This window comes from Drosophila mojavensis, unplaced genomic scaffold, assembly GCF_018153725.1.
Source record: "Drosophila mojavensis isolate 15081-1352.22 unplaced genomic scaffold, ASM1815372v1 contig_36, whole genome shotgun sequence".
Taxonomy (NCBI): Eukaryota; Metazoa; Arthropoda; class Insecta; order Diptera; family Drosophilidae; genus Drosophila; species Drosophila mojavensis.
In genome coordinates, this window is record NW_025318858.1 from 6,249,559 (window position 1) to 6,271,902 (window position 22,344).

Consider the following 22,344-nt stretch of genomic DNA (forward strand, 5'->3'; position numbering starts at 1 on the left):
TTTTGTTATTTTTTATTTCTTTTTGAGCAATTGTTTATAACCCAATTCAATACTGTTTTAATTTGTCTTTAGTTTCTTTGATTTTTTAACATTATACATGCTAGTTTTTCAATTTTGGAATGTTTTTAATATTCGATTTATAATCTGTTTATAATCCTCAATATTGTGCACTTATTATTCTTTGATTTTTGCTATTTCTTTTATTTATGCAACATGTGAGATTGCTATGAAATACTCATTTGATTTCGTTTTAGTTTTTTTTTAACTATTTATATATATTTATTTTGTATTTTTCTCTCTTTTTGCTGTGCTTTTAGGTATTCATTTGGTATTTTGTTAAACTCCTAAGCAGTGTCAATCATCTCTTAAACTCTAGATTTGTTTATAAAATAAAAAAGAATAATTTTGTGTCTGTCATGCACCACGAAATACTGATGACAAAAACATCTTAGGCATGTGCACAGTGTCCTCAAAGCGAGCAAATGCCAAACGAAAAACTCGACTCCTCAGAACACTCAGCTTGCGCTTGCTGTTGTTGTACTCCTGCACCGATACATATATAAGGTTTTCTTCAAATAAAGCTAAAACTAAAAAAAAAAATTACCAGAAAGTTGATTGTAAATAATAAAACATGTGTGTGTGTGTGCGTGTGTGTGAGTGTGCGCCAGGCTTTAGGCAGTATGTGTTTTATTTTCCATTTGTTGTGTTCGAAGAGCTTAGCCAACAAAATTATTTATTAATGGACGCTGTGTGTTTACATATACATACATACATAAGTACATATATGCAGTTGCCTATGTATTTGCTGAACACAATTTGCTGTTAATTAAAGTAGGGAAAGCGTTTTGTTCTTTGGCTCTTTAGGTGCTAGTGTGTGTGAGTCTGTGGGTGTTGGTGTGTGTGCGTGTGTAGTTGGAACATAAGAATGTTCAACTTAGTCCATTGAAAAGATTTGAAATCGCTCAAAATCGATGAGTCTGTCTATACTCTATACAGGATACGACAACTACATACATCAATAGCTAAAATATCTCTCTAAGTTTCTGTAGCAGCGAGCTAACGCAGTTGTGGGCGCTTGCGCACAAACGAATTACTACTGTAGGCTGCAGCTTACAAAATCTGGCAAAGCTTTTACAAAATTACGAAACTACATTTACAGTCTACGAATACCAAATACAGGCTACACAATGCCAACAGTGCCCGGCCGGCACTGGGCGTGGAAATCAAACGGCAAAAGCAAATCTTAAACTAACCACTGTGCGCATGCGTTTCGGCCGCCGCCAGATGGCGCTGCTCCTCGCTGACAGCCTGTCGTGCCGCCTCGCATTGCGCACAGTGCTTCTCCAGAAACTTCATGGACAAGCGGAACGTATACCGGTGCCGGGTACAACGCCTTTACATCTTATACTCGACGATCTTGTTGGGATTGAGGAACTGCTCCCGCTGTGCCGCATCCAAATGGGCGACAGTACGTGTCAAGGCCGAACCAGCGCCGGAACCGGAGCCAGAGCCGGAGCCGGTGCCGGTGCCAGAACTCTTGTGCTTGCCTGTGCCATCGACAGTACCGGCTCCGCCTCCGCCTCCGCCACCGCTCGTGCGGCCTGAGTCCGTGCCAATCGGCTGATAGACCCCATCCGCACTGACCACGCCCACATTGACACCAGCCACCACGGGCTGCTGCAGGTAGCCCGAGTACTGTGGAGGCAGCTGGTAGCTGGCAGGCGGCTGCTGTGAAATGGCCCGCGGCTGCTCCGTGTGCGCAATGGGATATTGCTGCTGATGGGCATAGTCCTGACTGCTGCCGCCGCCGCCCACTACAGTAGCCGCACCGCCAATGCCACCGCCGCCTCCACCCAAGCGCGAGCCCGAATCATCGTTGAGCCCCTCGCCCATCTCGCCGTCGCGATTGTGGCGGCCTCGAATGCACAGCTTGGTGAACAGCCAGACGCGTCCGCGGTAGAGCAGATAGCAGCAGAAGTGCACGAAGAATGTGAAAATGATGGCACAAACTGTCACAATGATGGCCTTGCCCGGCTTGGTCCAGTCCATCATCGGGTAGATGGCAGTTTGGTTTTTCCTTAACACAGAGAGTGATTCGAGTGTCAATAGTGATTCCAATGGGGATTCCCATCTGCTTGCTTACCTGTCGGTGCCGCCGGCCAAGAAGTAGATGCCTGTGAATATGGCGTACGCCAGTCCAATGCCAGTTGTAAAGTAGGCGTGGCTCATCTTAATCGGATGTCCCACAATGGCCAGATCGATGAGCATTATGATGGAGTTCAATACGTGCACCATGATGTTCAATGCGTCAATCTTGTGGATATCTATGGCGGATAGATGGAAATGAGAATCACAAATCGTTAAAAAAAAAACAATTTCAAATTTTCGATTATTCTCGATAAAAAAGTTATCGAATGAGTTATCGAAAAAAATATGATAAACTTGTACTGCATATGGTACACACGAGTATGCATGCCAAATTTAAGCTCTCTAGCTTTTATAACTTCTGAGATCGACGTATTCATACGGACGGACGGACGGAGGGACGGACAAACGGACAGGGCTATATCTCAGCTCGTTGTGCTGATCAAGAATGTTGAGGTCAATAAGTATATCTTCATTCAAAAGAAAGGTAAGATGGTTTACATAGCTGGTAGCTGCTAAGTGAGCAGGGGAAGACATAAAGGGCAAAAAGAGACATTTCCTAATCTATTCAAAATATAGTGATAGTTAACATGCCATAGAATGCTTCAAAGTGCGACTAGTTTCTTGCCTTACTCGAAATATTTACAGATATACATATATGTTCTATGATGTATCTCAAATAGATATTGACTATATAGGTATATCAGAAATCGTATCCATTAAAATGTATGCCTGCATTTGCACTATGGATTTTCAAGACTTATGTTTATTCAAAAGACTCATTCATGCGGCACAACGTATCAAAGGCAGTTCAATTCAGATTTACAATTTCTCGTTCGGACTCCGAGTTCGGGTAACAAGAATAAGCACTCGATGGCCTCACATCTTGAGCATTCTGCCCATCATGTGGAGATTGGACTCGGAAAGTACTTCAAAGGCATGCGCTATCTCGTCGTCGGCATCCACGAAGGTGTAGCCGGCCAGAAAGTCCATCAGCAGGATGACCGAGCAGAGCGGTATGTCCATAATGGGCCTCACTCCCCAGATGAGGCCGTTGAACACAAGCACTTGGAATATCATCAGTGGACACATCGCCACAGTCAGTAGGCCATGGACAAGGTAGAGCAGGATGTCAGCTTTTCCTTTCGAGATGAAGTACGCTAGTACGAGGGCAATGCCCATCAGCAGCGCCACGCCCACAGACATAATAACGGCATACCACACGGGCGACAGGCGCCTCGGCTGCCAGGATCCCATGGAGCCAAAGATACACATCATCGCAATAACCTCCAGCACATGGACGAGGGTCGTCGGATCCTGGGCGATCAGCAGGAAGGCATTGCCCAGGCCCAGCGCCACGGCGATGGTGGTGCAGATGGCCCAATTGATCGGATACTTGCGGCGCAGCCAGAGTACGTTCACATAGATAACGAAGAAGACCAGGCCAATGACGTACAGGATTATAGCAGCTAGGGAATTGCGTTCGGTGGGATACTCCCGCGTCGCCTCAATCGCCTGGAGCATTATCACGGCGAACAGAATGTATGCGAGGGCAGCTCCAAACAGTTGCAGATAATAGCTGCGCAACCTCTGCGGCAATCCGCGCGGCTGATCGTTCATCAAGTTGTATGTTTGTTGTATTCAATTGATTGTTTCTGCTATTGTTGTTGCTCTCTTTGATGTTTTCTCTTTTTTCCATTTTCACTTTTCAGTTTTCAGCTTCATTTGAGAGCGTAGCCTGTCCCCAGCTGTCAGTCACGTCTGGAAAATGGATCTGTGCTATTTGACAAGCAACATGTCTAGCAAGTCTCGCTCAGCGCCAGAGCTTTACATGCGTTCGGCGGAAGCGCAAACGCAAACGGGCACGAGAAGCACGCGTGACACGCATGATACGCATGACACACATGACACGCGTGACACACATGACACGCGTGACACGCGAGACACGCGGGACACGCAGACTACCAGCGTCAGACTGGAGGATACTTCGTTATCGCACGAGACGAGCACGAATCCCTACTACAATGACTATATACCACCGCTGGAGTCCGAGCGGGAAAGGTCGCGCATCGGCTTCCTCTCCAACGTCTATGTGCTGCTGATCGTCCAGGTGGGCTTGTCCACGCTCCAGTGGCTGGTGGCCACCTACCGCATGCGGCTGCAGCTGAGCTCGCCGGATCGCGATTTCACCTCGCTGGTGCTCTTCCTGATCTGGCTGAACCTGACGCTGGCCTTCTTCGGCTTCCGCCGCCTGCAGCTGACGGCGCCCATCAACTGGATCGTGTTCGTCAGCATATTCGAGAGCCTCACCCTGCTCGTAATGTGCCTCTGCACGCACGACATGGAGCTGACCTGGCCCTACATTGTGACCAGCATCGTCGTCGTGCTGATCTATACGCCGCTGGGCCTCTGGCTGCCTGCCTTCCTCACCGTCAATCTGTGGATACTGATCTTCCTGAGCATCAGTGTCCTGATCACCAGCACCGTCGCCCTGGTCTCTCGGCTGGCCATGCACCTCTACGTGCCGTTGACCATTTGCCAGATGCTGTTCGGGCCCTGGACCATGTACAATGCTTTCCAGCTGCACGCCATTCCCCGGGAGAGCTACCGGAGGTACAGCTACCTGAAGCAGGCGGCCCAAATGTACATCGCCTTCGGCTGCACTGTGGGCGGCCTGGTCGTTGTCAGTCGCATTGCCAACGACGCCATTGAGATTGAGAGCTGCAAGGCGGTGGTGTTTTGTGAGAAGCGATCCATTAGCCTGACGTATGGACCAGGGAATTGAATCGAGTCACAATAACAAACAGCTGACTCTTACTATTTTGTTGTTGTTTCTTTCACATTTTCTATTTCCTTTTTGTATATACGTATGTCTCTATACTGATTCGGAGCACTGTTTACTTACCGGGATTGTGGACGAGCAGCCAGTAGCACATTGTTACAATAAAGGCGTAGACCGTGGCGCAGGTGTAGAGCACCCAGTAGAGGTGGTGCAGGCGGCTCTTCTTCGCCTGCCGCACAATCTCAAAGTCCTCGCGCTCGACCATCATGCCCTGGGTGACGATCCAGGCGGCCAGCCATGCCTGCACCGTGCAGAAGAGCAGCCCCCAGTGGGTCAGGTAGATCCACCACTTGGCATAGTGGTGCTCGAAGTGCTCATCGGTGCGTCCAATGTCCAGCAGCGAGCAGACCAGGGCCGCCAAGCATGTTATCGCCGTTATCCAGCGATAGAACAGGTACACAATGCGCACCTGAGTGTTGCGCTGCCACTGCGCAGTTTGCGAAAAAAAGAAAAAAAAAAAAGATACTTTTAATTGTGTTTAATTAAATGCTAATTGCAGTCAATTCAACCTACTCTTTCGACAATTTTTTCTAGCCAAAATCAAATGTCGGTAGGCGTAGAAATATTGATTTGTATTATGTGAAGACCTTAGATTCGAGTACCTTAAATTTTATACACTCCCTCATTCGTCTTCCATCCTTAGTCAGTTCCTCAACCGAGTGGAATGCTAATAAGCTTTGCTCAATAACTCTAGAAATGAGCACTGAACACAATTTTACCTGCTTCGTATGCAGAGCACCTGGACTCATATGATAATATTTGATTAAATTGGCTAGACTACTATAATCTCAGCTGTGACCAACTAGAAGATATCCTAAGACTCGCGTCATTGTGTGATGAGGAGTATGTATACATTATATATATATATATTTTTTCTATTTATGAGGATGGGGTCAATGCAAAATAATTATATAAAACTTCAATCAATAATTACATAAAACTTCAATCTGCTTATATATAAAATGAGATGTCTTCTCTATTAAAAAGTACGGTTGCCAAAAGCTAACGATCCTTTGAAAAAATTGGTCGATTTTGGAGATGAGATTGTTCACGAATAGAGTTAGACTGAAGGAGTTTCGGATAGGAATAGCTCAACTCATTTGTTGATGCCATCCGTAAATATTAGTATATTATTTTCTATATATGACTCAGTAGTGCTAGATCCTGTGTAGGATAAACAATTTATATATACCGATAAATGACCCAAAAATTACCTATTCCTATTGGTTGAAAATTTTTTTCTAGAAATTGTTCTTTGTCACAACTGATTAATTTTCATATTCAATAAAATATCATTAAAATATGAGCTTTCGTGCAAAAGATATAGCTAGTTAATTATAAAAATTGGAATCCTCTTCAGTAGATGAAATAACATATAATTCTAATAATTTATGCAAATGCAAATTTGTATTCCTACTCATGCCAAATGCTTAGGCTTTTGTATAATAACAATTTAATCCAATTGGAGTTTTCCTTCAAGAGGTAAAAGTATTTTAAGCTGAACTGAAACTTCTTCTGTAGATCTATGAATATATTATATCTAATAGTTCTGAACCTTAAATAACTGTTTGCAATGTATGTAACGTAAACTAATGTAATATACTGGGTATGTGTTAATCGTATACAAGTCGAGTTTGGTTGTTGCTGTCGTTTCTCTCACCTGGCACAGGTAGAAGTTATGCCGATGTACGTGATCCGGCGTAAACTCCGGAAAGCAGCTGTTCCACAACTTGCTAACCATCATTCTCTGATTGCCCAGGCAGCTGCTGGCGTCGTTGGCGAACTGATTGAAGCCCTCACAGCTGTCGTGCGAGGGGTATTGGTAGGACTGATAGGCCTGTTGCTGCTGCGACTGCAGCTGCTGCTGTTGCTGGTGTTGATGTTGCTGGTGTGGATATTGGTGCTGCTGCTGCTGGTGTGGGTATTGTTGCTGCTGTTGCTGCTGGTAGTGATGGTAGCGTTGTTGTTCCGTTTCGCGATGCGTCTGATTGCCACTAGCTGCTGCTGCTGCTGCACTGCCTCTTCCTCCCCCGCCGCCGCTGCCGTCACCTCCTCCGCTGGCCCCTGCTCCGGCTGCGCCGCCGTGCTCCGTTTGGTATTCGTGTTGTGGCGGCGTCTTGTGGCTGTTTCTGCTACCGCCGCCGCCGCCGCTGCTGCTGCTGTAAGGGCGCAGAAAATCGGGCAGATCAAGATCGAGTATGTGCGCCAGCTGGGCCTCTTCGTCGTCCTCGTCGTAGTACTCTGGGTGGTGGTTGCTGTTGTATTCGAGAAAGCGCACGTCTTCGAGGCTCTCGCAGTCCGTGGATAGCAGGGCCGCTGGCAGGCACTCCTCAAGCAGGTCGTCCTCGTCCTCGGTTGTGCTGGCAAGGCCCGGCAGATAGCCGTAGTTGTCGTAGGCGTCGTATCGCCGGCGTGGCGTTGCCTTGTAACGATAGCCGCCAGCTTGTAGCTCCTCCTCCGCCGCTGCAACCGCCGCCGCTGTGTACTCCTGGAACGGCTCGGCTCTGACTATGGCGGGCGCCCGGCTGCTGCTGCTGCTGCTGAAGTAGTAATCGGTGGCTACGCTGGGCGCCGGTGGTGGCGGTGGCAGTGCCGGGGCCGGCAGTGGCGGCAAGTAGCCAGGCGAGCTGCCCGTTGACGAGAGCAGCGGTGTGGGCGACGTCTCAAAGTTGATTAGCGCCGCTGCTGGATAGCCCCCGCCGCTGTAGCCCAGCCGATACGGATAAGGAGCGCCGCCAGTGCTGCTGCTGCCGATGTAAATGTGCGCCGACGTCGATGGCAGATGGTACCAGCTGGCTAGATTGCTGCCGCCCAGACCGAAACCCAAGCCCAAGCCCAGGCCCAGACCCAGCCCGCTGCTGCTGCTGCTGCCGCGACTGAAGTAATAGCTGTACTGTTGTTGCTGTTGCTGCTGCTGCTGCTGGTAATGGTGCTGCTGCTGCTGCTGGTGTTGGTGCAGGGGCGTGTAATTGTAGTGGTTGCTGCCCGAGAGCCAGCGATGTCGGCCGTAGTGCTGTCGCTGATGGTAGAGAATCTGCTGCTGCTGTTGGGCTAGCTGCTGTTGGTGTTGTTGCTGCTGCAACTCACGCTCTAGCCGTTGCAGCAGCAGTTGCTGTTGAAGTTGTTGGATCTGCAGTTGCTGCTGCTGTTGGGCGAGCAATTGCTGCTGCACTTGCTGCTGTTGCTGTCGCTGCAGCTGCAGCTGTTGTTGCGTCTGCTGCGTCTGCTGTTGCGCTAGTTGCTGCTGTAGTTGCTGTTGTTGCTGTTGGCCACTAATTGGCTCCGGTCTAAAGTAAAACTGCGCGTAATCCAATGTGAAGGCGTTGCTCTTTACTTTGCCTCGCACCTACCACACTTAACAAGTGCTGCTGCTGCTGCTGTTGCTGCTGCTGCTGCTGTTGCTCTTGCTGCTCTTGTGGCTTGCTTCAGCTCTCTCAGTTGTTGCGGTTACAGTTGCCGTTGCTGCTGTCGCTCTCACAAATTCAGTTATTGCTGCAAGTAGAACAAGTGACAAAACGAGCTCTTAGTCAACTGCTGCTCACACGTCGATGACTACTGCGAGTGCAGCTCTGCGCCAGCCTATTAAGGCCCTAATTAGACGGGCATCAAGTATACGCCGTGTGGCTTTCAATTGCCACTTGAGGCACTTGTTGGATAAACAAATATTCCTCGAATTAGTTACCTGATGCGCACAGATGGAAGCGTCTGGCTTCAATTCAACATCTTCTGAATGCCAACTTAAGCAGGTGGCTTCAAAGGAATCACAGCTGCTAAGACTTAACTTGCTCCAGTCCCAATTAGTTTGAATAGAAAACGTAGAATGAAAGCAGACAGAGCGCAAGTGATAGAAACATATTATTACAGGGTACAATCAACCCGTTATGCCTGCTCTGAGGTCACCTACAGCCAGAAGGAGGTATATAAATCTTGAGATTACATCATGCTTCAGATCTAATGCAACTCTTAACATTTTTTCCGAGCTGTAATGGTCAGAGTCTTAAGGATTGCAGATTATTAAAATGATTGGAATCAATTAGAAGAGATATTGACTGGATTTTGGTATGAAACTAATATTCTCATTTTGATTTTTGAGCGAGTATAACAGACAAGTATTTTGCACTGAATTCAATATCTGCTTAAGCACCTGCAGATGGAATATATTTTCCGTTACTCGATAGGCGAAATACTGTTTAGATTTTCTTGATATTAATGCTGCGACAGTCTGAAAGTATTTATGGAGACAGACAGACTGTAAAGGTATGCGTGACTTAAGCGAATCAGAAATTTTTACTTAACTGCACATAAACAATAATTTATATAACGACATTATAATTTCCTCAGCATGAAATCTGAAATCGTATGAAGCTAGACCTTCTGTCAACGTTAATTACTTAATATTTCGAAAGTCAGTTCCATATTATCATCTATCGATTTGTTATTAAGCAGCATTAATTATGCTTTCAGCATGAGCATAAGAAATCGATGAGATTATTATTATTTCATTTGTGTACATTAAAGAAGCATCTTAGCTCAGGCATCCTCGTGTTTACGTGCTTAGTATATACGTACGTACGTAGCATAGCCATGTGTCATTGGGATGGGATATATATATTTGTTGTACTCATTTACGAAAGGAAATCGAGTATATTGGCTTTGTGCAATATCCGCCAGGGTTGAAATAATAGAGTTTAATGATTTTCCTGTTGCTTGCTAAAACGGAAACAGATATTTCCTGTATCTCACAAAAGAGTTCAAATTGGGAATGAATACAGGCAAAGGTCAAATAGATTTAACGGATATAGTCCATTGTTTAGAGCTACGTCCACTGGATACGGTAAGAAACTTAAAATTGAGCGAATAATGTAAATGATTAAGCCTCTTAAAGGGCGTGGTATATTGATGAAAACTATTTCCTTTCCTTCCTTAATTAATAAATGAATTAATTTTTAGTAACCAATAGTTTTTGTACTTTATCCAAAATGAGTATTACGCAGTCGGTAGTACCCGACTTCAAGTCTCCTGCTTATTTTGTTTATTGACTTATTCGGTCGGCATAGCCACAGAGACCAATATAATTGTATAAGGAAACTAGATTAAGCGGAAAGCGGCTAATGCAAATCCTTGTTGGCCATTTTGCTCATTGGTTTCTCAAATGGAGCAGCTAATGATTTGTGTGCCCAGTTTGCCAGAGACAAACAGAACGAAATACAGACACGAAATGCTTAAATATAAACTACACGAAACACAGCCAACAATGCCAGCAGCACCAGCAGCAACAACAACAGCAGCAGCAGCAACCACAGCAATAATGGCCACAGCAACAGCAATAAAATCAGATCAAATTGAATCGCGCGTGCGGCAGGCAGCACCAGAGCAGCAAAGCAAATGGCGACCAGCTACTTCCGGTGCGGCCATTCAGCAGCGTTGCGTTGCGTTGTCTGCATAAAACAGCAGAAGTGGCCGACAGAGCTGCTAAAGCGGGGCCGAGCCTCTGTTAGGCAGTAGCCGAGGCAAGCGAAATGCATTTTGTTTAACTGCCTCTGTATTAGTGCATGTGCGTGTGTGTGTGTTCGTCTTTTGACGTCAGCAATATTAGTTTGTTGTTGGCGCTGTTTACACAGCTGCGACAAGGGTCGCATTTGTTGTTATTGCTGCTGCTGCGGCTGCTGCTGCTGCGGCTGTTGCTGCTGCGGCTGCTGCTGCTGCTGGTTGCTGCAATATTTATACTGGCAATTTGCTTAAAGAACACTCACAAACTTTTCAAGCAACATAAAGACTGCCAAGCCTTTACCACCCACACACACACACACACACACACACACACACACACACACACACACACACACACACACACTTACACACAAGTGCTTCTTGTTATATACATCCGGTGGAAGTGTCTCGAGTCTTTGCTTAGCTCTAACACAACTTTCATTTGTGCGGTGTATTACGGCAACAGCTGGCACATAAAATACATTTTGCCATGCAAACCTTCAAATGCTGAAATGTTGAAACGTTATTTCCTTTAACGAAATAATACAAATTTCATTGTTAGCCAAAGTGCTCGTATATTGGCATTTCATTGGCATTTCCCTTGCAGACTCTAAATCGACTTCCATTTAAGCATAATTGCAGACAATTTTCAGGTCGAGTTCCGTTTGGGTTGAAAAACCCTTTGAATCTTATTCCAAAAATAGTTTGTTTATATTGTGTTATTTATTTACAGACATGCCAAGAGTATTTTATGTTTATTTGCATGTTGCAATAAATTGATAAATTATTAAATAAAAGAATTCTAAGGTAAATTTAGATTTTACCCACTGACTAGAAGATACTCTGTTCCTGCCTATGGATTCTTTGTAAGATTATTCTTCTAATTTATAATTAATTAATAGCTTTATTTAATCTTCATCCATCCACTCAATCCAAAACCAGTTAATCGAAGTCACATTTTACCTAATAATTGGGAATACTATATATAAATAGAGGTACTACTCAGCTCTTTCCTATGGACTCTTTGTATGCCCATTTTTCAATTTTATTGTTCCTTCATCCCAACCACTCAACTAACTGCAGTTTATTTTCTCTCATATATTTTTCTTTTACATTTTTCTAATTATTCAATACCTTTTCATACAATTTTTTTGTTTTATTATTCTCTGGCTTTATAGTTCTCTTTTTTTCTTATTAAAAACGGGAAGGAAATAAACATTATTTGCTTTTATGCTCTTTCATAAACTTCAAGTACTAGATATAGATGGATGAATATACATACTTATCTTGTATAGTTTCTCATTTCTCTTTGGTTATTCAGTATGATTCAATATTCACTCAGGAATTATTAATAACTTTTTCTTTAAGCTGTTTCATTCTTGGCTTGACTTTGGATTTTATTTGTTGTTATTTTTTTTCATTTTTTGTCTCGGTAAACTTTGCTTAACTTTAGCTTCGTGTTTTTGCCCCAGTGCTTTTATCATTTTCTATTGACAAAACTGGAGCTAAAGCACTGACTGCTCACTACATTTTGTTCTGTAGTGCTTAAGTTGGCGAGTCTGCAAATTTAGTTTTCAAACAAACTGCAGTCAAACAAAATATTGCTTAACAGTTTATTCCAAAAAGATTAGCAGCATCGATTTCTTACAGAAAACTCAATATACCTCTTTGCGATTTAGGAACAATGCATAAAATCTTTGCCAAAGTTTCATGGAAACTTTGACTGAGTCTGCTTCTGCTTTTACTGTAGTTGGTATTTGTTTATATTCAAATTTTGGAATTGGCTCTGCAGTGGGCGGTGTCGCTCTCTCTCAATTGCTATACAAATAAAATTAAGGACGTAACTACTGCGAAGAGTGGCACAGGAGGTGCGTCCTTCGTTGGACAGGCCCACTTGGCTCCCATGACGTATGAGCGATCTTTTATGAAGTCGCACGAGGCGAACAGACATTGATGACGACAATGGCAATGAACCAGTGCTGCCACTCCACAATCCCCGAGACAACATTAATGCTAATTTAATTACAAAAGCTTGTCTCCACATGTCCGCCGAGCAGCCACCACCCAGCTGACAGCGCCCACCGCCCACCGCTCAGCGCCCAGCGCCCCACTCCACCCTCAGCCACGTGTGGATGGCTCTGCTTGGGCACATCCTTAATGCGCTTAAATGAAATTTGTTCAAGGCTTTGCCCGTGCACTAAAGAGAATGCACATATGCACATGCTAAATATAATACATAATATATGTGCATATGTCTCACATGGAACTGGATACTGATTTTTAAAATCATTTTTTCTGCTAAAAATATTTTCTTGCCAGAAAGTGTTTTCCACGAAATTTTGTGTTTCGTGTTAATTGGTCGGTTATGTGCAGCCAAACTAGGCAACACACACACACACACTTGCTTATACACGCACGCACATTCGCAAACACACACACACTCACGCTGTCACAGGCAGACCGCGTTGCTGTGAAACGCATTAATTATCCTTTGAAAGCGAATCTCACATTGATTTATCAATACCGAGCGCGTGAATTAATTGCTCAAGACTTTTGTATCGAGTGCCAAATGAATTATGGCAGCTGGAAATGCTGACACAGAACTTGACTTACGGCCAGCGATGTGAGCGTGACACGGATTCAAGTTTGCTGAATACTATTCCTTTTGAATGGGGCCAATTTTTGGTTGATCAATTATTATATATATTATTATATATTCCAGTCTGCAGTAGATCCTCATCAGCTTATTCAGCTCGAGAGGGAGTGAGATAGAGCTAGCTTTTGCTGAACGTTGTTCCCGTTGTTGTTGAGTGAGAGTATATATATATATATATGTATATATAGTGATTTCGAGACGGAGCAAAGCAGAAAAACGGCTTGACTGTAGGACTTGCTAAGCTAAGCTGCTAAGTGAGGGGAACTTTTTACAATCTGTTTAAATTCTTAAAATTTCCTTTTGAGAAAATACTTAGAAGAACCGCTCATGAACTTTTGTTAATTTGTCTAGCTATATTATATGTATCTTCGATATGGTTGGAGTCTACTAAAGTTCAATTGAACTATGTCTTGTGCTGCATTTCAATTAAGAATATCTTTTAAAATAAACTTTGTTCTTTTTTTCCTGTGTTTATTCTTTCAGATGTTCCCATGCAACAAACATAAATTAAGTGCACTCCAAGAGCTTGGGGTTGAAAGCAAATATTATTATTATTATTAGTTGCATTTGGTAGCACGTGAGGTCACGCTCTTGAGTATCTCATGCCTCATGACGCGGTAGGCACGCATCTCTAGCCTCGGCGCCGACAACTCAAAGCAAAGTTATGTAATAATACAATTAAGCATTTTCATGCAGAGCACTGCGTTTGATTAACTGAAATTCCAAGTGCGATGGCAGTCTCGGGCCTCGGGCCTCGGGTTGAGCTCGGCTGAGACAGCCAGAGAATGCAATTTAATTAAAATGAAAAATATTTTTGTGCCAATAATGTTGCCAAGAGTTTTGCAAGACGCGCAGCCAGCAAAAGGCGAAATATTTCACAAACTATCCACAAACATCGAATGCTTAAAGTACTCCAGCTCGAATTCAGACTTGAACTTTAAATGCATTTGTATCGCTAGGCAAGAGTTGGTGGGGCAACTTTTTCAATGTTCAACAGTATTATTGTGCATGCTAAGCGAGTTAGCCTAATGCATATGTGTATTTATTATACTTATATATTGTACAACATATTTCTATTACCAATCGGAAAAGTTAGCCCGCAATGAATCATTAAAAATATCAATATGAAAACAAGCTCAAATGTATTTAGCTGCCTGCAGGCAAAGTTAACTTTTTCAATGCATTCTCTGGCATGCAACAACGACAGCGACAACAACAACAACAAAAACGTTGTCCTCCATGTGACGTTGTAATATTGAAAACAAAATCCTTGTTGAGCTAATGCAAAATTTTTATGCATGGGAAGGCGCAGCGACGCCCACACAGGCTGAAAGAGACACACAGAGACAAAGAAAGAGAGTGAGAGGAAGAGAGAGAGGCACATTGAGTGTGTTTGAGTGGGGGTGGTGCTACTGTGTGGTGCTAGTGGGTTAGCTGCATGTCAGACGCATTGACGTGTTTGTTTATGTAAACAGGAAGTGTTGCGCTGCAGGCGCAGTGTAAAAACTAACACACAGACAGACAGACAGGCAGACAGGGGGGAGAGGGGTGGGTGCAGAGGCGGAAGTAAACAGCGCTGTGTATGCTATGTCATCTATGTTGTGTGAACACTAAATATATATATATATAGATAGAGAGAGAGAGGGAGAGAAAGAGAGAGTATATGTATTACACGGCACTGCTAAGCCCCTTGCCCCGTTCTCCCCCAGCACTTGGCTTTTTTTGTCTACTTGTCTACGCTGCTCGTTTGTTTTATATAGTAAAATGTTTGCCCACATGAAATTTTACTAAAGCCAACATTTAATAAATGGCCTCACGATGTGTGTATGTGTATGTGTGTGTGTGGATGTGTCTCTCTCTGTCTCTGTCTCTGTGAAACTTTTAATGAGCTATTTACATGTCAGAGATGCATATACGTTGTAAGCTGTGGGTTACATGCGGCGTATACGTAATGTGGCCGAGTATTGCATGGGAAAATGTTTGCTTAGCCGGCCTAAACTCAACTTTTGGCCACTTCTTGCGAGTGACCCGAAATGTAATGGCAACGGTGTGCTCTCCTTGTAATTGCATAATTGACTCGAAGAGCGAAGGGCAACCATGTGGAAGCTGCACAAACTGATTCAATAGTTGCCACAAGTTGGTTTTGTATTGTCTGTTGCGTTTACATTATGCAAAGCCTGCAAATGTCAGCTACACCTACTCAAATGCCACTCAGTCAGTCAGTCGGTCGGTCAGCCAGTCAGTCAGTTAGTCAGTTGTCCTGCACAAGCTAGAACTAACCTGGACGATGTCATGTCACATATTGTTTGGCTGGTCAGAGAATTGAGTGACATGGAAACCTGACCTGACAGAAACTGTTTAATTGAGTGCACAACTCGCAGCTCACGTCACAATGGGTTTACATCTCGAACTCTCGTATATTTTTATCGCATGTGCATATCTCATCTAACGCAATTCTTGCGTAGGGTAAAGTTATTCATCAAGCAATATAATTAACTGTTTTCATTATCTAATGCAAAATAATAATGATGATGGTAATGAAAATACATAGTAATGAAATGTATATTAATAAATAATAATAAAGACAATAATTCTGTGAAATATAGTATATCCTATTTCGAAGCTCTCGGGATAGCTGAAATATTGGTTATCTGATATTATTGCTAACGGAAATTCAGCCTAAAAACTACGTTTTTGTTTCATTATTATTTGATGGATTATTTCGGGGTAAGGTGTAACATTATGTGGAACTTAAAGCACAGGTCTTCACTGTGATGGTGAGATTTACTAAAAAATGTTTGTAACTGTACAAAAAAAGCGAAATATTGAAATATAAAAAATGAAAAATAAATAAAATATATATGCAACTAGTCTGTAGTGTTCTTTCATTTCTGACAACTCATTGCAAGTGGGAATTCATGGTATAATGGAGCTTTGCCAAATATAAATATTTGAATGTCATTAAATGTAAATTTGATTCACAAATTCTATCTACATGATGTATGTATGTGTGTGACTCTGTTTTTGCGTATGTGTAGTTTATTGTAAGATTATGCAAGATATATTCGTGTACATATGGCACGGAATATGCAGTATGCTTAGATACTCAGGAACTGTAATTTGCTTTCTAGCTTTAATAAGTGCTACAAGGCCAATGAGTAATTAGATAGCACTAGGTCTTAACCGATACTTAATCGATAGAGTTATAGCTAGATATCGATAGTTCGCTGTTAAGAAAACTAAAATGGCTTTAGCAGAAGGGAAGGACTAGAAGAAATTGTATGAGAAACATAGCTTGGTGAACATTGAGAGGAACTATTGTAAAATAATATATGAGTAAATAAGTTGAGTCTTCAATTGCAAACCGCAGTCCTCTTATCGAAAGTGTAACAATAATAACTAATAAATGCCATTTGAAGCCACTGACTAAGTCTGCACTTGAGCCACAGGCAATGTTGATATTGATTATGGGAAACTGTGCTGAGTTGTCGCTCAACGGCTTAAATTGACCGTTAGTGGCGCACTTAAGCCCAATATACAGCATATATTTTAGCCTGGCTTTAATAAATTAATCTACGACTTGCAGCCGGAGATAGCCCGAGTCAGGGGCTGCGCGAAAGTTATGAGCATTGATAAACGGTCATCTTAAATTGCAATTTATATGCAAAATTGTTGGCAGCAGTTGCGCGCGGTCCGCCGGCTTTGGCTGCCAGATTAATTTCATTAAAAGGTTGTCACAAAATCCTTGAAAAAGGAAGGCCTACCTAAAAAAAAAAGGCGACCGATAGACGAGTGTGCAAAATGCCCGGGCTGCATATTTAATGGCGGCTCAAAAAAAAAAAGTGAATGAAAAAAGGAAAAAATGTTGGAATGAATGTAAAATGCACGCCAACAATTTTTCACGCCTGCAACATCAAACCGACAACAACAGCAACAACGACAATAAAAGCGAAATTTATTATCAGTGTGTGCGCAGTTAAACAATAAATAAGGCAAGCCTCGCGCCGGCCAGTGGTTGAGATTATGAATTCCCAGTCCGATAAGCGCATAAAAGTTAATTTATACTTGGCTCAGAGAAGAAGAAGGCGAAGAAGCGGATGAATATGCCAAGCCAATCGCTTGGCAGCCAGGCTAAGGAAAACTACATACTTTAAGACCTTGCAAGGTGCGCCTGAAGGATAGTCTCCATGGAAGGTCGAGCAAAGCTCTCTCTCTCTCTATCTCGCACTCTCATCCTCTTTAGTCTATAGCTTTTTCATTTTGCCATCTCAGTGTGTATGTGTGTGTGTGTGTCTGTCTGTCAGTTTGGACGAACAGGCAGCGGCTGCTACTATCTGGCATTTGGCCTCGTATCACTACGTCCCGAATGTTTTGACAACTTCCGCGACAGTTTTTGCATTTCGCCCGATTGTCGTTAACGGAAATATATTTTCCTCATCGCCAGCGCCGAGTGCTTTTTATATTCAATTTCGTTCTGGCATCTCTTGAGGGTCCACAGCCACTCTTCGGCAACTTGTGCTGCTGCTTCTTCTTGCTTATGCCGCTGCGTCAACATTTTCTGCGCATTTTAATATGCAGCACATAGCTTCCTATTTGGCAAACTATTAAGAAATCAATCTTAGCTCGTGTGGCATTTGATGCCATTTACGACTCTTGAAAAAAGACTCTGATTTAGTTGACCCTTAGGAATCTCAATATAATCAGATTTTATAAGCCAAGCGAAAGTTTTATGATTTAATCTTTTTGTTTATATGTCACTTATAATTAAACTTTCTAAAGCGTTTTATGTATTATGATCAGAACAATAGCAATACGAAGAAAATCAATCAGAATCCCCCTCCAGCTGGCCGGACAATTTCTAGCCAGGCCTTTGTCAATTTTGTGAAGAGAGATAAATGCTTTTACACAAGCCATCAATGGTATAGTTGCATTCTATTAGATCAATTCAGAGAAAACATGCAAACGACAAACCATTTACTAAAGTCAATTCAAATACTCTCCGACCTCAGGCACTAATGTAACCCGAACACCTACCTCGAGCTTAGCCAATAGTCTGGGGGGAATTAACGGCGCACATGACGTGCAGGAATGCAGAAGAAATAGAGAGAAACAAAGCACAAAGGGGTCGCTCGACTATAACGTACCCTACCGACAACGTTTAACGGCAGCTGCACATATAATCAAAGGATTGAATTCTCCTCCTTCTACTCTTGTAATACATGATTTACATGATGTAAAGGGGAGGGCAAAGCTCATTTTCTATAAGATATTATAAATGCGAACAATATGTGTCTCTCATAGGAAAGCAGAAGAGGGGGCAGGAGGAGGCAGGATGACCGTGTTGCAGCTGGGTGACTCAGAAGGACGGCAGTTGGAGCGAGCGTTGATCTTCGTGAACCGCATCGTCCGTCGAATGATTCCCACCGACATCCAGCAGTGCGGGTCGAGTGGAAACCTGTCAGAGGTCTGTCGTGCCAGTTGGCTTAATTAAATGTGTTGCCTTCAATTTTTCCATGTTTCCATTTTCATTTACAGCGCACAAACGTTGCGGTCTGCGGTCTGCGGTCTTTCATTTGCCGCTGACAATAGTTAAGGCTGCAAACTCTTTACCCCACTTGACTGGACTGACTATGCAACTAATCAAAGTTGCTATCGATCGCACATCGATGCACTATGGGGAATTTTGCCGTTTTTCGGGTATTTAGTCATTTTTGCGAAGTATGAAAATTTATAATTTTTTTATGTTAACATCTTAATAAAACTCCAAACTTTAAGGTACTGTACCCAAAATGTTGAATAACAGTCCACTGTTAAGCCTAACAGCTGTTAAAGTCAGCTGTTATCTTCGAAAAGCATTTGCCTTCAGCTTACAATTTGTGTTAGCCGATTTTCAAATCATCGTTATTCAATGACCAGACATTATTTTTGAGAAATTTAAAAAGGATATGAATTTTTAGGGCTTCTACTATGCGTTGGCTTAAAAACCAATTGATGTTTGAACTTATTTTAATCATTTATTGTATAATTAGCAAATGTTGTCAAATTTCATTTCTTGTAAATAAAATTAAACTTTGCAAAGACATATAAAACAGCCACCAGGGCGCACCAGTGTAATTCCAATTGCATGTTATAGAGTAATCAATTGGGATCTTAGTGCCTTTGTCTCAATGTGCACTTTTGCGCACAACCGGCGCAAATCAATTTTTAGCAGGTGACTATGAGCTGACCTGTGTGATATTTGGCTCAATGAAAAAGGCAACTCTAACCAAGAAATAGTAATTGTGATTTTGAAACTAAATAAGACTAATATTGATTCAACTTATAAATGATATTAAAAAAGCAAAAGCCGCTTTTTTTGCCAAAATATAAATTACAAATGGAAGAAATGCAGCAGGAACAAAAACTAGCTGACAACTATGAATGACTGCCTATGACAGCAAATGTTTATAAAAATAATTGTTCATTTGAGGCAGATTATGGAAAGTACTGTTCATCCTGTAGGCTTTTTTGGTAAGGAAGCGTCTGATTTGCCCAACCAGGTCTATAAATCAGACTAATTTCATCATGCATGAGAGCATGAGAGCAGAATCCATAATTTCGCTGATGGTTTTTAACAATGGATACATCTGATCAGATTATTTCTTCGGCAAATCTTTAGAAAAGAGTTTGAAAGCATAAAGGTCGCTGTCTAATGAAGTTGTACGTATTGTATTATGTAAAGTTGAAGGCACAATTAAATCAGTTGAAGAACCCGAATTTTTTTAGCGGATCAATATTTCTGGCTGATTTGGAACTCGAAACTGAAGAAAACTAATTTCGATTTTATGAAAGTTCGATTGTTTTCAATTAAAATTATTATTTTAAAGTATGAACAAGCAAAATTCTTAAAAAAAAAAAAAAAAAAAATTTTTAATACAAAATTTTAATAAATTTTTTTGGGTGGGCGGTGACACGCCCATTTTTCTAAAATATATTTCTGATGGTATACATATTAATAATACAAAAACCGGATCAAAAAATCTGGCTTAGTTTTTAAGTTATTAATTAATACCCGATAATTTGGATTTTTCCCCATAGTGCGATGCTCTTCGACAAATATATTTACTTGTGTTTAATAAACTATTTATAAGTGTAAGTATAAGTATAAGTATAAGTATAAGTATAAGTATAAGTATAAGTATAAGTATAAGTATAAGTATAAGTATAAGTATAAGTATAAGTATAAGTATAAGTATAAGTATAAGTATAAGTATAAGTATAAGTATAAGTATAAGTATAAGTATAAGTATAAGTATAAGTATAAGTATAAGTATAAGTATAAGTATAAGTATAAGTATAAGTATAAGTATAAGTATAAGTATAAGTATAAGTATAAGTATAAGTATAAGTATAAGTATAATTATAAGTATAAGTATAATTATAAGTATAATTATAATTATAAGTATAAGTATAAGTATAAGTATAAGTATAAGTATAAGTATAAGTATAAGTATAAGTATAAGTATAAGTATAAGTATAAGTATAAGTATAAGTATAAGTATAAGTATAAGTATAAGTATAAGTATAAGTATAAAGTATAAGTATAAGTATAAGTATAAGTATAAGTATAAGTATAAGTATAGTATAAGTATAAGTATAAGTATAAGTATAAGTATAAGTATAAGTATAAAGTATAAGTATAAGTATAAGTATAAGTATAAGTATAAGTATAAGTATAAGTATAAGTATAAGTATAAGTATAAGTATAAGTATAAGTATAAGTATAAGTATAAGTATAAGTATAAGTATAAGTATAAGTATAAGTATTAGTATAAGTATAAGTATAAGTATAAGTATAAGTATAAGTATAAGTATAAGTATAAGTATAAGTATAAGTATAAGTATAAGTATAAGTATAAGTATAAGTATAAGTATAAGTATAAGTATAAGTATAAGTATAAGTATAAGTATAAGTATAAGTATAAGTATAAGTATAAGTATAAGTATAAGTATAAGTATAAGTATAAGTATAAGTATAAGTATAAGTATAAGTATAAGTATAAGTATAAGTATAAGTATAAGTAATTTCCTTATGTTGAGCAATAGTTTGTCTATGTGCAATTCTTCTATTCGTACTGTTTCAATTCATCATTGAATACGTCTGTGCTCAACGGACTTTATCGAACGTTGGTTGTCAGCTGTTGACATTCTTGAAAAATCGTTCACGTGCATCGCGCATACACACGAATGTATCTGATACATGGGCAAACAAAGCATGAACTTAAAAAAGCACAGAGCGAGAGTTCTTTTACATATACATATCTGCCAGACAGTGTGTTTGACTTCGACTGTGTGTGTGTGTGTTTGTGTATGTTTGACCCTCATAAATCACTTAAATGTTGCGGCAGTTGCACCAACAGAAGCGTCCCCATCATCATCATGACCATCGTCATCGTCATCATGATAATTATTGCCGTCGTCATTAGCATCAGAAGCAGATGCTTTAAGTTCAATTAAGTGGTTGCCCCAGCGACCGGGCAACATCTGAGCATATGCTAATTTATAGGTAATACGTACATATGTATGTGTGAGTGTGCGAGTGAGTGTGTGTATATGTGTGTGCCTGTGTAGTCTATGATTTATGCGCATTTCGGTTTGAAATTTAATACTTAATTGTAGATTCATACAGCTTCTGTCTCAGATAATGAGCTGCAAATGCTGCAAATTACGTATACGCAACGTGCGCCGTATCGCTTTGCCACACTATGCCAATTATAAACGATTTTCGACGCATCGCATTGAAATTCAGATAAAACTGCCAATGCAACAACAACGAAAATCGAAGCTGTTTAAAATTCAAAATGTGGCAATGCGGTAGCACGCAATCGTGTTCGTGTGCAGTTATTAAAAGCAAAAAACCATCAATGCATATGAAAAGCGATTTTAATGAAAAATCAGAACCCGTCGTCCGTATGTCGCAGCGCATAGTGGCACAGCAGCTGCTGCAAGGATTGCTCTGAAACATGAATTGCAGAATGTTTAAATAGAAGTATTTCAAGAACTGTAATTGGAAATAAAATGTTGCAATACAGATTTTATATTCTGAATACATAAACTCACAAGTTATATGTACATTTTTTAATGCTTCTTTTTTCGCAAGTTTGAATCACTGTGCATTGGAATTACATGAACAGCAAAGGGAAAGAGAGAACACACAAAGCGGTAGCTAGCA

The 22,344-nt window shown here is 41.1% G+C and overlaps 3 protein-coding genes across 3 annotated transcripts; 1 reads left to right on the top strand and 2 right to left on the bottom strand.

Moving 5' to 3' along the window:
- Positions 1-76: 76 nt before the first annotated feature.
- LOC6576124 lies at positions 77-21,656 on the bottom strand. The gene is made up of 5 exons (XM_044009073.1): positions 21,531-21,656; positions 6,648-8,333; positions 5,051-5,414; positions 2,144-2,324; positions 77-2,077 (listed from the first exon to the last, which is right to left on the bottom strand). Exons 1-5 carry the CDS (start codon positions 21,654-21,656, stop codon positions 1,396-1,398), a joined length of 3,039 nt encoding a protein of 1,012 aa, XP_043865008.1. The 3' UTR covers positions 77-1,395.
- On the bottom strand, positions 2,883-3,842 carry LOC6576122. The gene has a single exon (XM_002002086.4). It carries the CDS (start codon positions 3,763-3,765, stop codon positions 3,025-3,027), a length of 741 nt encoding a protein of 246 aa, XP_002002122.1. The 5' UTR covers positions 3,766-3,842; the 3' UTR covers positions 2,883-3,024.
- On the top strand, positions 3,914-5,029 carry LOC6576123. Its single transcript, XM_002002087.4, has one exon. It carries the CDS (start codon positions 3,914-3,916, stop codon positions 4,928-4,930), a length of 1,017 nt encoding a protein of 338 aa, XP_002002123.4. The 3' UTR covers positions 4,931-5,029.
- Positions 21,657-22,344: the final 688 nt, after the last annotated feature.

Bases quoted from the DNA above. Each gene is read 5' to 3' on its own strand.
- LOC6576123 (XM_002002087.4), top strand. From the start codon at position 3,914: ATGGATCTGTGCTATTTGACAAGCAACATGTCTAGCAAGTCTCGCTCA.
- LOC6576122 (XM_002002086.4), bottom strand. From the start codon at position 3,765: ATGAACGATCAGCCGCGCGGATTGCCGCAGAGGTTGCGCAGCTATTAT.
- LOC6576124 (XM_044009073.1), bottom strand. From the start codon at position 21,656: ATGTTGCCCGGTCGCTGGGGCAACCACTTAATTGAACTTAAAGCATCT. The intron at 5,415-6,647 runs GTGAGAGAAACG...CAAACTGCGCAG, and splicing joins ATAACTTCTACCTGTGCCAG to TGGCAGCGCAACACTCAGGT. The intron at 2,325-5,050 runs GTAAGTAAACAG...TATCCGCCATAG, and splicing joins GCTGCTCGTCCACAATCCCG to ATATCCACAAGATTGACGCA.